The following is a 14,096-nucleotide window of genomic DNA, read 5'->3' as shown; positions in this document are numbered from 1 at the left end:
GAAATTGTTAAATTCTGATTTTGAAATTTTTTTTTGGTAAGCTGAGTTTTGGTGAGAATGGACATCTAAGTCTTAGCTGTTTTACAGGTGGCAGTTTAAACAGTTTAAACATCATTGTGTTTGGGTCTATAGAATTTGTTTCTGAGTAATGTCACCTTCCCGCCTCCCTTTTCTCTTTCAAGGTTTAATAACCCAGCTGTATCACCTCTCAGGGATGGCTCTTACAAGTCTGCTGGGTCAATTCAATGCCAATAACTTTATTAGGCATCAAGGTATACAAAGCAGACAAGGTCAATAATACATCCATTATCTATGCTTACCACAAGGCCCTTTATATGAAGACTCTCATGTCTCATTCTAAGTTTGCACCAGATCATCCGTATGTTCATATCTTTATAGACAGTTTATGTATTAGCTTCTGGGTACATTCAGGAAAAAAAAATTTTAAAGCCCACCACCATTATCAACCAAAGTATAAATTTTTATTCAAGGCTCAAATATCTATCTCTTTTAACCAGAACGATTGCCGGTCTGATGGCTATGTAAGATACAGCATCTTCCCCAACCTTCATAATACGTGTGTATAAAAGAAAATACAGTATAGGGCAGAGAGGGAAGTCACTGCATGGTGATATGCTAAGAAGATAGGGAGAGATGTTTTAAGAGACAATTAGAAGCTAACTTCAAAGCTAAGACCTAATTTACTTAATTGCCCTAATCTTTACCATCTTAGGAGCCACCTAGAATTCACTTACTTAAAAGACTGGGGTAATTTGGGATTCTATTTCCTTGCTTAATTTAAGACAAATATATTGGATGTGTGGTGACACAGCTTCTGCTAGGTAATTAATAGATTACTTAGTAATGAGGGTATTTCAGAAAGCAAATAAGGGCCTAATTCTGACTTTTAACCAATTTTAAGGGTTACTGGCCACATGTGAAGGTCCAAAGTGCACATCACACATAAGGCACCTTGGCACTCACGTTGGACATTAGCAGGAAGCCTACTCAATGAAAATTTTTACTGGCTTAGGAAATATCATTTTCCCAGGGTGACTTATGCATTTGATTACAGCAGGACACTATCCCTTGCTCAGTCTCCCATCACTGCTGGCCTGTAAACAAAACTACAGCTCTAAGCATTTTTCAAAAATGTCCAACAGATGGGGAGCTGCAGAGGGACTACAGAACGTTAGTTTGCCAGAGCCAGATGTTAAGCCGTTTTAGATTTTCGCACACAAAAGCCAGCAGGCCCCAGTTTTCTTAAAATTTGGTCCCGGAAAAATAGGAGCCTGACAGAGTCTAATTTGAATGATTGGATTTCTGTGGAATTATGAGATGCACATGTTTAATTATTCCATCTCCATGGGAGATCCCATAGTCCAGTTTTTAAGGGCAGTTTATGACCTGAATTCCCCGAGTCAGTCCTCTTAGAGGAATTACCAAATCTTACCACACTGTTACCCCAAGCACTGTGTTTATTTATTTTATTTTATTTGCAGGTTTTTGGCTGGGGCTGGGTTTGAACCCGCCACCTCCAGCATATGGAGCCAGTGCCCTACTCCTTTGAGCCACAGGAGCTGCTTTTAAACAGAGCTTTGAGACTCACAGGTGTCCTGTGCCCTTCTTACCTTGCGTTCTATCTCTGCTGCCGTGGCCTTTGTCTCCTCCAATCTCTCTACCAGTTTGGTATCATCCAGAAAGCTTCCTTCTGCTGCAGAAAGACGCAGGAGGAGGTCATCCTCCAGATATTTCAGCTCGATCTTAAAATCATTTTGGTGCTTTGTCAAAAACAACTAATACAAGCCAAGAAAAGCATGAAAAATGTGGTTAAATATATGTTCTTTAAGCAGAGTTTCCTTAATCACGTACTTCATAATAAACACATTTAACATTAAAACCATAGTAATCATTATTTTAGAAAATTCTTCTAAAAAATTCAGATGGTATGTTAAGATCTTTTTGCACTCCAGAGTACAAATACTTATCATGATCATTTAACATCATGAACCTACAGAAAGAACCTGTTTAAGAAAACATCAGAAACTTTCTCTTTCTGGTCAGACATGTAAAGAGCTTACAAGGCTCATTTTTGTCCCCATAATAAGAAAAAAAGTTATGTAATTCTTTATACATACATCAGTGAACTGACAAACTGCCACCTTAAAACCAGGCAAATACAGAGAATCACAATGTATTGGAAATGCTTAAACAGTAATCGGCCAATTCCTGGAGAAGAAAAAAATCTACTTCTGGTTTGGGCTGAAGAGGAGAAAAGTAACCATTCTGAAACAAGCCCAGAGGAAAATCCCATTTTAAATATTTCCACATGGACAATTGAAAGTCTACATGGCAATAGAAGTTGAAAGATAGAAGCTCTAAGGAAGGAATCAAAAGGAAGACACTTTCAAAAGAGTTTTAGAAATCAAAAACACAGGTGGTATCTGTGGCTCAGTGAGTAGGGTGTTGGTCTCATATACCAAGGGTGGTGGGTTTGAACCTGGCCCTGGCCAAACTGTAGGAGAAAAATAGCCAGGCATTGTGGTGCTGCCTGTAGTCCTAGCTACTTGGGAGGCTGAGGCAAGAGAATCACCTAAGACCAGGAGCTGGAGGTTGCTGTGAGCTGTGATGCCACGGCACCCTACCAAGGGCAACAAAGTGAGACTCTGTCTCTTAAAAAAAGAAAAAATAGAAATCAAAAACACTATAACATGAAGAATGCTTTTGATGGGCTCGTCAGTAGGCAGACACAGTCAAAAGAAGGATTGGTGACACTGAAGACACATCAATAGAGACTTCTCAAACTGAAAAGCAAAAAAAAAAAAAGAAAGGAATAAAAATAAAACAAGGATAAGAATATCCAAGAACCGTGAGACAATTACAAGGAGAAGAAAGTGCAGAAGAAACAGTGGAAGCAATAATGGCTAAGAATTTTTCAAAACTAGGCTGGGTGCAGTGGCTTATGCCTGTAATCCCGGCACTATGGGAGGCTGAGGCAGGTGGACTGTTTGAGCTCAGGAGTTTGAGACCAGCCTGAGCAACAGTGAGACCCCCCATCTCTAAAAATAGCCAGGTGTTGTGGCAGGTGCCTGTAGTCCCAGCTACTTGGGAGGCTGAGGTAAGAGGATCACGTAAGCCCAAGAGTTTGAGGTTGCTATGAGCTACAACACTAGGGCACTCAATTGGGGGTGACAAAGTGAGACTTTGTTCTAAAAAAAAAAGGAATTTTTCAAAATTAGTGATGGACATCAAGTGCCGATCCAGGGCCAGGACACTCATAGCATATTAAGGAGGATAAATAACATAAAATCAACCCCTAGGCACATCATGTTTAAACTTCAGAAGATCAAAGGCAAAAACAAAGAGTTATTGACAGAATTCACGGAAAAACATTTACCTTTATTGGAACAAAGGTAAGAATTACATGGAAAATCTCTTCAGAAACTATGCAAGCAAGGGTAAAGCAAAACATTTAAAATATTGAAGGAAAAAAAACAACCAAGTAAGGATTTCGTATCCTGAACACTACTTTTCAAAAGTGAAGGAGAAATAAAGATTTTCTTAGATAAACAAGAACAGAGGAATTTTGTTGCTCGTAGACCTCCCTTGCCAGAAATATTAAAAAACTTCTTCATGAAGAAGGACATAGACCAGAAACTCACATCTACTTAAGAAAGAAAGAACATCGTAAAAGGAATAAATGAAGGTAAAATATTTTATTTGACTCTTAATTATACCTTATGGATAAGTAAAATGAATTAGAGGAATGTTATAAAAATATGAGAGAGAGGAAATAAGAATACTCTGTTAAAATGTACCTGCTCACAATCATACAAAATCTCCCAAAAAAGGGTGGCATCTGTGGCTCAAAAGAGTAGGGCGCCGGCCCCATATGTGCCAGAGGTGGCGGGTTCAAACCCAGCCCCGGCCAAAAACAAACAAACAAATAAAAAAACCCTGCAAAATCTCCCAAAAAAGAAAACCCTGGACTAGATGGTTTCACACCAGAATTCTATCAAACCTTATAGTTCCTATAATGCATAAATTTTTCCAAAATATAGAGAAAGAAGGAATCCTCCCCAACACATTCTATGAAGCAAGTATCATCCTGATCCCTAAACCAGGAAAGGACCCAACAAAAAAAGAAAACTATAGACCAGGATCATTAATTTTTGTGTTTCTTTTTTTGTTTGTTTTTTAGAGACAGAGTCTCACTTTATTGCACTCAGTTGAGTGCTCTGGAGTCCCAGCTCACAGCAACCTCCAGCTCTTGGGCTTAGGCTATTCTCTTGCCTCAGCCTCCCTGAGTAGCTGGGACTACAGACGCCACCACAATGCATGGCTACTTTTTTATTGCAGTTTGGCTGGAGCAGGGTTTGAACCCTCTACCTTTGGTATATGGGGCCAGAACCCTATACACAGAGCCACAGGCGCCACCCATTAATTAATATCAATGCAAAAATACTCAATAAGATATTAGCAAGCACAATACAACAACACATTAAAAAGGTTATACACCATGATCAAATAGGTTTTATCCCAGAGATGCAAGGTTAGATCAACATATGCAAATCTATAAATATAATACACCACATAAATAGAATAAAAAACAAAGGCCATATGATTCTTTCAAATGATGTAGAAAAGGCTTTTGACAATATTCAGCATCCTTTCATGTTAACAACACTCAAGAAAACAGGCTTAGATGGAACCTTCCTCAAACTGGTAGAGGCCATCTACATCAAACCCACAGCCAATATCATATTGAATGGAGTAAAACTGAAAGCATTTCCACTCAAATCTGGAACCAGACAAGGATGCCCACCGTTTCTTCTGTATTTAACATAGGATTGGAAGTCCTAGCCATCATAATCAGGCAGTAGAAGAAGATCAAAGGAATCCAAATGGGGACAGGAGAGGTCAAACTCCCTCTTAGCAGATGACATCATCTTATACCTGGAAAACCCCAGGGACTCAACTATAAAGCTCTTAGAAGTGATCAAGGAATGTAGCAGTGTCTTGAGATACAAAATCAATACCCACAAATCAGTAGCCTTCATATAAGCCAACAATTGTCAAGCTGAGAATAAAATCAGACTCTCTATTCTTTTTACAATTGCACCAAAGAAGATGAAATACCTGGGAATATATCTAACAGAAGAAGTGAAAGATCTCTATAAAGAGAATTATAAAACTTTGGGAAAGGAAATAGCAGAAGATGTCAACAAATTAAGAACATACCATGCTTGTGGTTGGGAATAATCAACATTTTAAAATGTCCATACTACCCAAAGCAATCTATAGACTTAAGGCAATCCCCATCAAAGCACCAATGTCATAATTTAAAGAAAGTGAAAAAATAGTAATTAAATTCATATGAAACCAGAAAAATTCCCAAATAGCAAATATAGTTCTTAGAAATAAAAACAAATCTGGAGGCATCACTTTGCCAGATTTCAGGTTATCTGACAAGGCTATAGTGATCAAAATCACATGGTACTGGCACAAAAATAGAGACACAGATCTATGAAATAGGATATAGAGAATCTATAGATGAGTCCAGCCACATATCATCATGTAATCTTCAATAAGTCTAACAAAAATATGCACTGGGGAAAGAATCCTTATTTACCTAGTTAAAGGAGAACTGTTATCCACATGTAGAAGATTGAAACTGGACCTGCACCTCTCACTATTGACAAATATTGATTTTTGTTGGATAGAAGATTTAAATTTAAGACACAAAACAATACAAATTCTAGAAGATAGTGTGGGGAAAACACTTGAAGATACTGGCCCATGAAAAAACTTTATGAGGAAGACCTCCCCTAGCAATGGAAGCAATACCAAAAATATATTACTGAGATTTGATCAAGCTAAAAAACTTTTGTACAGCTAAGGTTACCACACACAAAGCAACAGACAGCCTTCTGAATAGGACAAGATTTTTGCATGTTATGAATCTAACAGAGGCCTGATAACTAGAATCTACAGAGAACTCAAACAAAAAGGAAAGTGAAAAACAACCCTCTGTATAAATGGGCAAGAGATTTGAACAGAAACTTCTCCAGAGATGATAGATGAAAGGCCAACAAACACATGAAAAAATGCTCATCATCTTTAATCATCAGAGAAATGTGAATCAAAACCACTCTAAGATATCACCTAATCCCAGCAAGATTTGCCCACATCACAAAGTCACAAAACACCAGATGCTGATGTAGATGTAGAGAGAAGGGGAACACTTCTACACTGCTGGTGGTTCTGCAAACTAATACAGCCTTTCTGAAGAGAAGTACAAAGAATCCTCAAAGATCTAAAAGTAGACCTTCCATTTGATCCTGCAATCCCATTATAAGGTATCTACCCAGAAGAATAAAAATCATTTTACCACAAATACACTTGCACCAGAAAGTTTATTGCAGCTCAATTCATAATTGCCAAGTACCCATCAACCTAAGTACCCATCAACTCATGAATGAATCAACAAACTCTGGTATATGTACACTGTGAAATATTATTCAACCATTAAAAAAATGCATACATTTACCTGGATAGAGTTGAAATACATTCTTCATAGTAAAGTATAAGAATGGAAAAATAATTAACCTACTCCATACTAATATGAAATCAATATATAAACAATTACATGCTCATAAGAACAATAAAACACTCATATGGTCTAGTTTGGGGGTAGAGGGAAGTAGGAGTGGGGAGGGAGGAGGATGATTGGCAGAAGAAGGGAGGGGATGAGGGAGGATCTCACATAAAGTGCACATTGTGAGAGGTATAACATGCCCTGTGGGTGAGGGGCTCTTTTACAAATGGAACTTTACCCTAGAAGTGAGAACAATGTAACCTAACCTAAAAATGTATACCCAATGTATATTAATTTGAAATAAAAAATAAATTAAAAAAAACAAGTGATTTTGGAAATGGAAGAATGGAACAGTCTTGGAGAGGCTACTCTCACTGTTCTCCAAAATTGCTGATCTTTTGACAATGTTTCGGGGACCTAAGAAAAAAATACCTGTGCTACCAATAAGATGATAGTTTTATCTGAAAATGGACTAAATTATGGACTAAATGTATATTGCAAATGCTAAGGCAACCACTAAATTTTTTAGTGGCTTTAAATTTTTTAAAAAGAAGTGTAATTTTATATGCTAAGAGAGAAGAAATAACGGAATCATATAAAATGCTCAGTTAAAACCAGCCAAGGCAGGAAGGGGGGAAAAGGAAGAAAAAGGAAGGTATCACTACTGAACATAGAGAGTAGAAAGAGGGGAAAAGATAAAGAAACAAAAATAAGAAGAAACAAATATAGTGGCTTGGCGCCTGTAGCACAGTAGTTACAGCGCCAACCACATACACCCAGGCTGGTGGGTTCGAACTTGGCCTGGGCTTGCTAAACAACAATGACAGCTGCGACAGAAAATAGTTGGGTGTTGTGGCAAGTGCCTGTAATCCCAGCTACTTGGGAAGTTGAGGCAAGAGAATCACTTAAGCCCAAGAGTTTGAGGTTGCTGTGAGCTGTGACACCACAGCACTCTACTCAGGGTGACATAGTGAGGCTCTGTCTCAAAGAAAAGAAACAAATATAGTGAATAAAAACCATAAAATTTTGGTACATATTAGTTTCTATCAATAATCTCTTTAAATGTAAATTGCCTAAATAAATCAATTAAAGGAGACTGGCACAGTGAGTAAAAAATAAGATTGAACTATCTGTTTCCTACAAAAGCCCGCTTAAAATATAAAAATTAAAGGTAGAGGCCAGGTGTGGTGGCTCACACCTATAATCCCAGCACTGGGAGGCAAAGAATGGTGGATCATTAAAGCTCAGGAGTTCGACACCAGTCTGAGCAAGAGCAAGACCTCATCTCTAAAAATAGCTGGGCACTGTGGTGAGCGCCTATAGTCTCAGCTACTTGGGACCCTCAGGCAAAAGGATCACTTGAACCCAAGAGTTTGAAGTTGCTGTGAACTATGATGCCATGGCACTCTACCCATAGTGACAAGAGTGAGACTTTGTCTCAAAAAAATAAATAAACAAAGGTAGAGAGATGGATAAATTATACCATACTAATACTAACCAAAAGAAATCTGGAGAAGCTATATTAATTTTAGAAAAAGTAGATATCACAATAAAGAAAATTACTGAGAACTAAGAATGCATTACTTGATAAAAGGGCCAACTTACCAAGAAAGCATAATAATCTTTAATGTGTATGCACCTAACAAAAGAGTACCAAAATAATGAGGCAAAACTAATAGAACTTCAAGGAGAAATAAATAAGCCCACTATTACCGTTGGAGAATTCAAACTCCCTGCATAATTGACAAATTTAGCAGGAAGAAAATCAGGTAGTATACAGTTAAACTGAGCAACATCATTAATCAACTGGATTGAATGACATTTATATAACATCTCATATAACTACAGCAGAATATACATTTTTTCTCAAGGTCATGTGGAATATCACCAAGATGGACCAAATAGTGGGCTATAAGACACACTGAAAGAGTTTAAAAGAATAGAAACAAAGTGTGCTATTAAATAAGAAATCAATAACAGAAAGCTAGCTGTAAAATCTCAAAATTTAGAGATTAAATAACATACTTCTAAATAACACATAGAAATTTCAAGAGAAACTTAAAAGTATTGTAAAATAAATGAAAACAGAAATATATAAAAATTAGATCTAGCGGATAAATAGGAAGATCTAAAGTTATTTATCTAAGCTTTCACCTTAAGAAACTAGACAAAAAAAAAAAGAGCAATATAAACAAAAGCAAGGAGATGAAAATAAATAATAAATATTAGAACAGAAATCCATAAAATTTGAAACAAAAAACCAATAGAAAAAAATCAATAAAACCAAAAGCTGGTTCTTTGAAAGAATCAATAAAATTTATAATCCTCTGGGCAGGCTAAGAAAAAAAGAGAGAAAGCACCAATTACTAACATCAAGAATGAAAGGAGGGTATCACTACTGAACATTAAAGGATAATAGAAGAATATTATAAATGTTTCTCTGCCTACAAATTTGGTAATTTATATGAAATGCACCAATACCTTGGGAGACACAATCTACCGAAAATGTACAGAGTGACAAATAGATAACCTGAAGAAGCTTATACTTATGAAGCAAACTGACTCAACAATTAATAACCTTTCAAAAAGAAAGCACCAAGTCCAAATGAGTTTACTGAAAGAAAAGAGTTTAGGAAGAAATAACATTAGTTCTCTATAATTTCTTATAGAAAATAGAAGCAAAGGGAACACTCCCTAACTCCTTCTGTTAAGGTCAGAATTATCCTAATACCCAAATCAGATAAAACCATCACAAAAAAAGAAAGCTACAATATCTCTCATAAACACAGACATAAAAATCTTCAGCAAAACATTAGCATTTAAAGTCCAACAACGTATAGAAAGAATCATACATCACAACCAAGTGGGATTTATTTTAGATATGGAAGTCTGGTTTAACATTCAAAAGTCAAGTAAAGTAGGACGGTGCATGTGGCTCAAAGGAGTAGGACACCAGCCCCATATGCTCGAGGCGGTGGGTTCAAACCCAGCCCTGGCCAAAAACTGCAAAAAAAAAAAAAAAAAAAAGTCAAGTAAAGTAATCTACTATATAAAGTGGATTAGCTAAAGAAGAAAAATATAGTCACATCAACAGATACAAAAAAATTTGATAAAATCCAATACTTATTCATGATAAAAATTCTCAGCAAACTGGAAATAGAGGGCAACCTTCTCAATTTAACAAAGAACATCTACAAAAGAGACAGCTAATAATTATACCTAATGGTTAGAAGTTAGATACTTTTGCCCTAGGATCAGGAATAAGGCAAGGTTGTCCCCTTTCACCACTCTTGTTCAATTGTATTGGAAGCCCTAACTAGTCCAATAAAACATTAAAATGTAAATGGAATAGGAAAAAGAAATAAAAAACTGTTTTTGTTCACACATGCCGTGATTATTGATGTAGAAAATCCTAAAGCATTCACATAAGGCCTAGAATTGCAACTATGAGCAATTACAGCAGGTTTGCAAGATACAGATTAATATGCAAAAGCCAATTGTTTTTTTATATACAAGTACTGAGCAAATGTAATCTGAAATTTAGTACACAATACCATTTACATTAGTACCATAAAATTGAAATACACATAAATCAACTCTGATGAAAGAAAGCTAAGATCTAAAACATGAAGAGATATTCCATGTTCATGGATGAGAAGATTCAATATTATTAACAGTTATTCCTTTCTGGATTTCAACACAATATTCATAAACATAGTAGCACATTATTTTGTGAACACTGAAAATCTAATTCTAAAGTTTACCTTAAAAGGCATAAGATCCAGAATTACCAATAGTTTACGGAAGAGCAAGGAAGTTGGAAAATGGATATTACCTGGCCTGAAGACTTACTATAAAACCACAGTAATCAAAACAATGTGATATTGATAAAGGGAAAAACAAATACATCAATAGAACAGAATAGAGAGCTCAGAAATAGATCCACAGTAATATGGCCAGCTGATCATTGACAGGGAGCAAAGACAGTTCAAGTGCTGGGAGATGATTTAATCTTTTACCTTTAGCTTCTCCAAATCTGGCCTCTCGATACTGACAACCTCTGCTAGAAGCTGGGCTTCGAGACCATCTTCTGTTACTGTGAAATTGAGGAGGGTTGTCTGCGCTTGTAATTCTGGCTTATAGTGAGGATTTGCCAGTTTTGTGTGAAGGATAAGGCGGAAGTTCTTGTTAAATTCACATTCTTTATGTCCAATCCGGATGTACCTGAAAGGAGCATAACAGACTTTCGCGAAATTTCCATGAACCATAACTAATATAAAGGTGTCATTCCATTCCTGTATTCTGATGATGGACACTGGCCAGAAGACCTGGTGATTCAGGATTTTTCGTCTATTTTTGCTCAGATACACACATTCAGGAGTATTAGGAATCATCCACTACATCTTTATAGGATTAAGTTTCCTCATATGTGAAATGGTGACAATAACAGTACTCACATTATAGTGTCATGGTAACAATTAAATACAATGATGGTAGAAAGGACCTATAACAACAAATTTAGATTAGCTCTTATTATCATATAGTAAGTACTCACTTAACATCATTGATAGGTTCTTGGAAACTGTGACTTTAAGCAAAATGACATATAATAAAACCCATTTTACTACAAGGCTAATTTGTACAGGAATTGATTTCTTATGGTATTTTTTTTTCTTTTTTTTTTTTGCAGATTTTGGCCAGGGCTGGGTTTGAACCTGCCACCTCCGGCATATGGGGCCAGCGCCCCACTCCTTTGAGCCACAAGCGCCGCCCCCATCTTATGGTATATTTCTTGATACAAAACATCACTAAACATCACTAAAAAAGGACCCCACACTTCTAATGTTAACATAGAAATAAACATAAGTTATAAATACATTTAAGAAAGATTAATGAAAAGAAGATTATTATTTACCAAAATATCCCAATTTAGGGTCATAGGTGGCCAGAGTCCATTCCGGCAGCCCAGGGCCAAGGGAGGAACCAGCCCTGGACAAGATGTTATCCCAAGGCAGGGTCAGGGGACTCTCACCACTCCCCCCCACTCTCTCATACCAGGACCATGTTGACATGTTGATTCACCTAATGTGCACAGCTTTGGGATGTGGGAAGAAACCTAAGGATCCGGAGAAAACCCATGCAGACAGGGGGAGAACATGCATACTTCCCAGGGGTCCTCAAACTATGGCCCGTGGGCCACATGTGGCCTACCTAGGACATTTTTTCGGCCTGCTGGGTGTTTTTGCTGCTGCTGCCTGTCTTGCTTAGCAGCCGACTCCTCCTGGGGCCCACAGTCCGGCCCTCCAACAGTCTGAGGGACAGTGAACTGGTCCCTGTTTAAAAGGTTTGAGGACCTCTGCTCCACACAGTGGCCCCAGCAGGAAGTCATTTTTTCCTTATTAATGTTATTATGAAACAATGTTTTTCTAGGCCCTGCTATACTTGTGCTTAAACTTACATTAAACACTGCTATTCTAAAGTCATGCAACAAACATACAGAGCAACTGAAAGCAGGAGCACTGGAACCTGAACTGCAGGTGAGCGAACCTTCCTAATAGAGGCCTGGAAGCACGGCCACGCCAAGGAGCATCTTCTCAGCCTCCTGTTTCGTCGTAGATACTCATGAACACTGTGGATTCTTCCTTCCTCATCAAGTGTAAAAATATTTTAATTGCATAGGTATCATAATGATAGAACATTATCCATAGGCCATACTATTTTTAACTTAAATGTAATATTTTGAATAACTACACTTATTTTGTTGAGGATATGTGTATCTACGTTGACGAGAAGTATTGGCTTATAGTTTTCTTGTTTTGCTGTATCCTTTTCTGGTTTTGCATGTTCAGGGTGATGCCGAACATATAGAAGAGATATGAGATTGGAAGAACTCCCTCTTCCTCAATTTTATGGAATAGTTTGAAAGGGTTAGTATTAGTTCTTTAAATATTTATTAGGATTCAGCGGTGGGGCTACTAGTTCCACGTTTCTTTGATGAAATACTTTTTGTTAAAGATTTAATCTCATTACTCATTATTAGCCTGTTGAGATTTTCTACCTTTTCATGATTCAATTATTTTTTATTTTTGAGACAGAGTCTGTGTTGCCCCTGGTCGAGTGCTATGGCATCACAGCTCACAGCAACCTCAAACTCTTTGGGCTTAAGCGATTCTTCTGCCTCAGTCTCCCAAGTAGCTGGGACTATAGGTGCCTGCCACAATGCTCAGCTATTTTTTGGCTGTAGTTGTTGTTGCTGTTTGGCAGGCCTGGGCAGGGCTCAAGCCCACCACCTCCGGTGTATGTGGCTAGTGCTGCTTGAGCTACAGGCACCAAATCTCATGATTCAATTTTGATAGGTTTTATGTGTCTGGGAATTCATCCAGTTTTTCTAGGTTTTCTAATTTGTTATTCCTAAGCCTTCTATGACCCTTTGTGTTTTCTTGATACCAGTTACAATGTCTCCTTTTTCATTTCTCATTTACTTGAAACTCCCTTTTAGTTAGTCTAGATAGGGGGTTGTCAATTTTATCTTATTTTTTTGATAGAGTCTCACTTTGCAGTCTGCATTGAATATCATGGCATCATAGCTCACAGCAACCTCCAACTCTTAGGTTCATGGGATCCTCTTGCCTGAGCCTCCCAAGTAGCTGGGACCACAAGTACCTGCCACAATGCCTGGCTACTTTTTTGAGACAGTCTCATTCTTGGTCAGGCTGGTCTCAAACTCCTGACCTCTGGCAATCCATCCACCTTGGCCTCCTAGAGTGCTAGGATTACAGGCATGAGCCACCATGCCCAGCCTTTGGACTTTTTCATTCATCTTTCATATTTTATTGATCTCTTCTGCTCTTATCTTTATTATTTCTTTCCTCCTAATTTTGGGTTTATCTTTTCTAGTTCCTAGAAGCTCTACCCTAGGTAGTTTGAGATCTTTCTTATTCTTTGACGTAGGCATTTATTGTATAAACTTCCCTCTGGCAACTGCTTCTACTGTATCCCATAAGTTTTGATATGTTGCTTCCATTTTCATTTGTCTCAAGAAATATTTTAACTTCTTCTTTAATTTCTTTGACTCATTCATTGGTTAGGAGCGTGTTAATTTCCATGTATCGGTATAGTTTCCAGTGATTCCCCTGTTATTGATTCCTAATTTTAGTCCATACAGCCAGAATATTTGATCAATTTCAAGTATTGAATTTTTAAAATTTTAAAAATTTGTTGAGATTAATTTTGTCACCTTACATATGATCTAAGATGGAGAAAGTTCTATTTTCTGATGAGAAAAATGTATATTCCTCAGCTTTTGGGTGGAATGTTCTGTAAATGTCTGTTAAGTCCATTTGTTCTAAAGTGTGCTTTAACTCTGATGTTTCTTTGTTGATTGTTAGTGTGGGTGTTCTGCCCAGATGTTCTACCCATTGCCAAATGTGATGTGTTGTGATCCCCCACTATTATTGTATTGCTGTATGATTGGCTTTTTTTTTTTTTTTTTTTTTTT

At 37.2% G+C, this 14,096-nt stretch overlaps 1 protein-coding gene across 1 annotated transcript in view; it reads right to left on the bottom strand.

Annotated features, from left to right (window-relative positions):
- Positions 1-14,096, bottom strand: part of DNAH11 (dynein axonemal heavy chain 11) — a 357,421-nt gene that overhangs the window by 60,125 nt on the left and 283,200 nt on the right. The window contains exons 66-67 of the mRNA XM_012804394.2: positions 10,618-10,822; positions 1,632-1,796 (exon numbers count right to left, since the gene is read on the bottom strand). Of these exons, the coding sequence (XP_012659848.1) occupies positions 1,632-1,796; positions 10,618-10,822 (370 nt within the window). The remainder of the gene's footprint in view (positions 1-1,631; positions 1,797-10,617; positions 10,823-14,096) is intronic.

Source organism: Otolemur garnettii, unplaced genomic scaffold (assembly GCF_000181295.1).
Source record: "Otolemur garnettii isolate 467f Iridium unplaced genomic scaffold, OtoGar3 scaffold00028, whole genome shotgun sequence".
Classification (NCBI taxonomy): Eukaryota; Metazoa; Chordata; class Mammalia; order Primates; family Galagidae; genus Otolemur; species Otolemur garnettii.
This window is presented reverse-complemented; position numbering and strand designations above follow the sequence as displayed.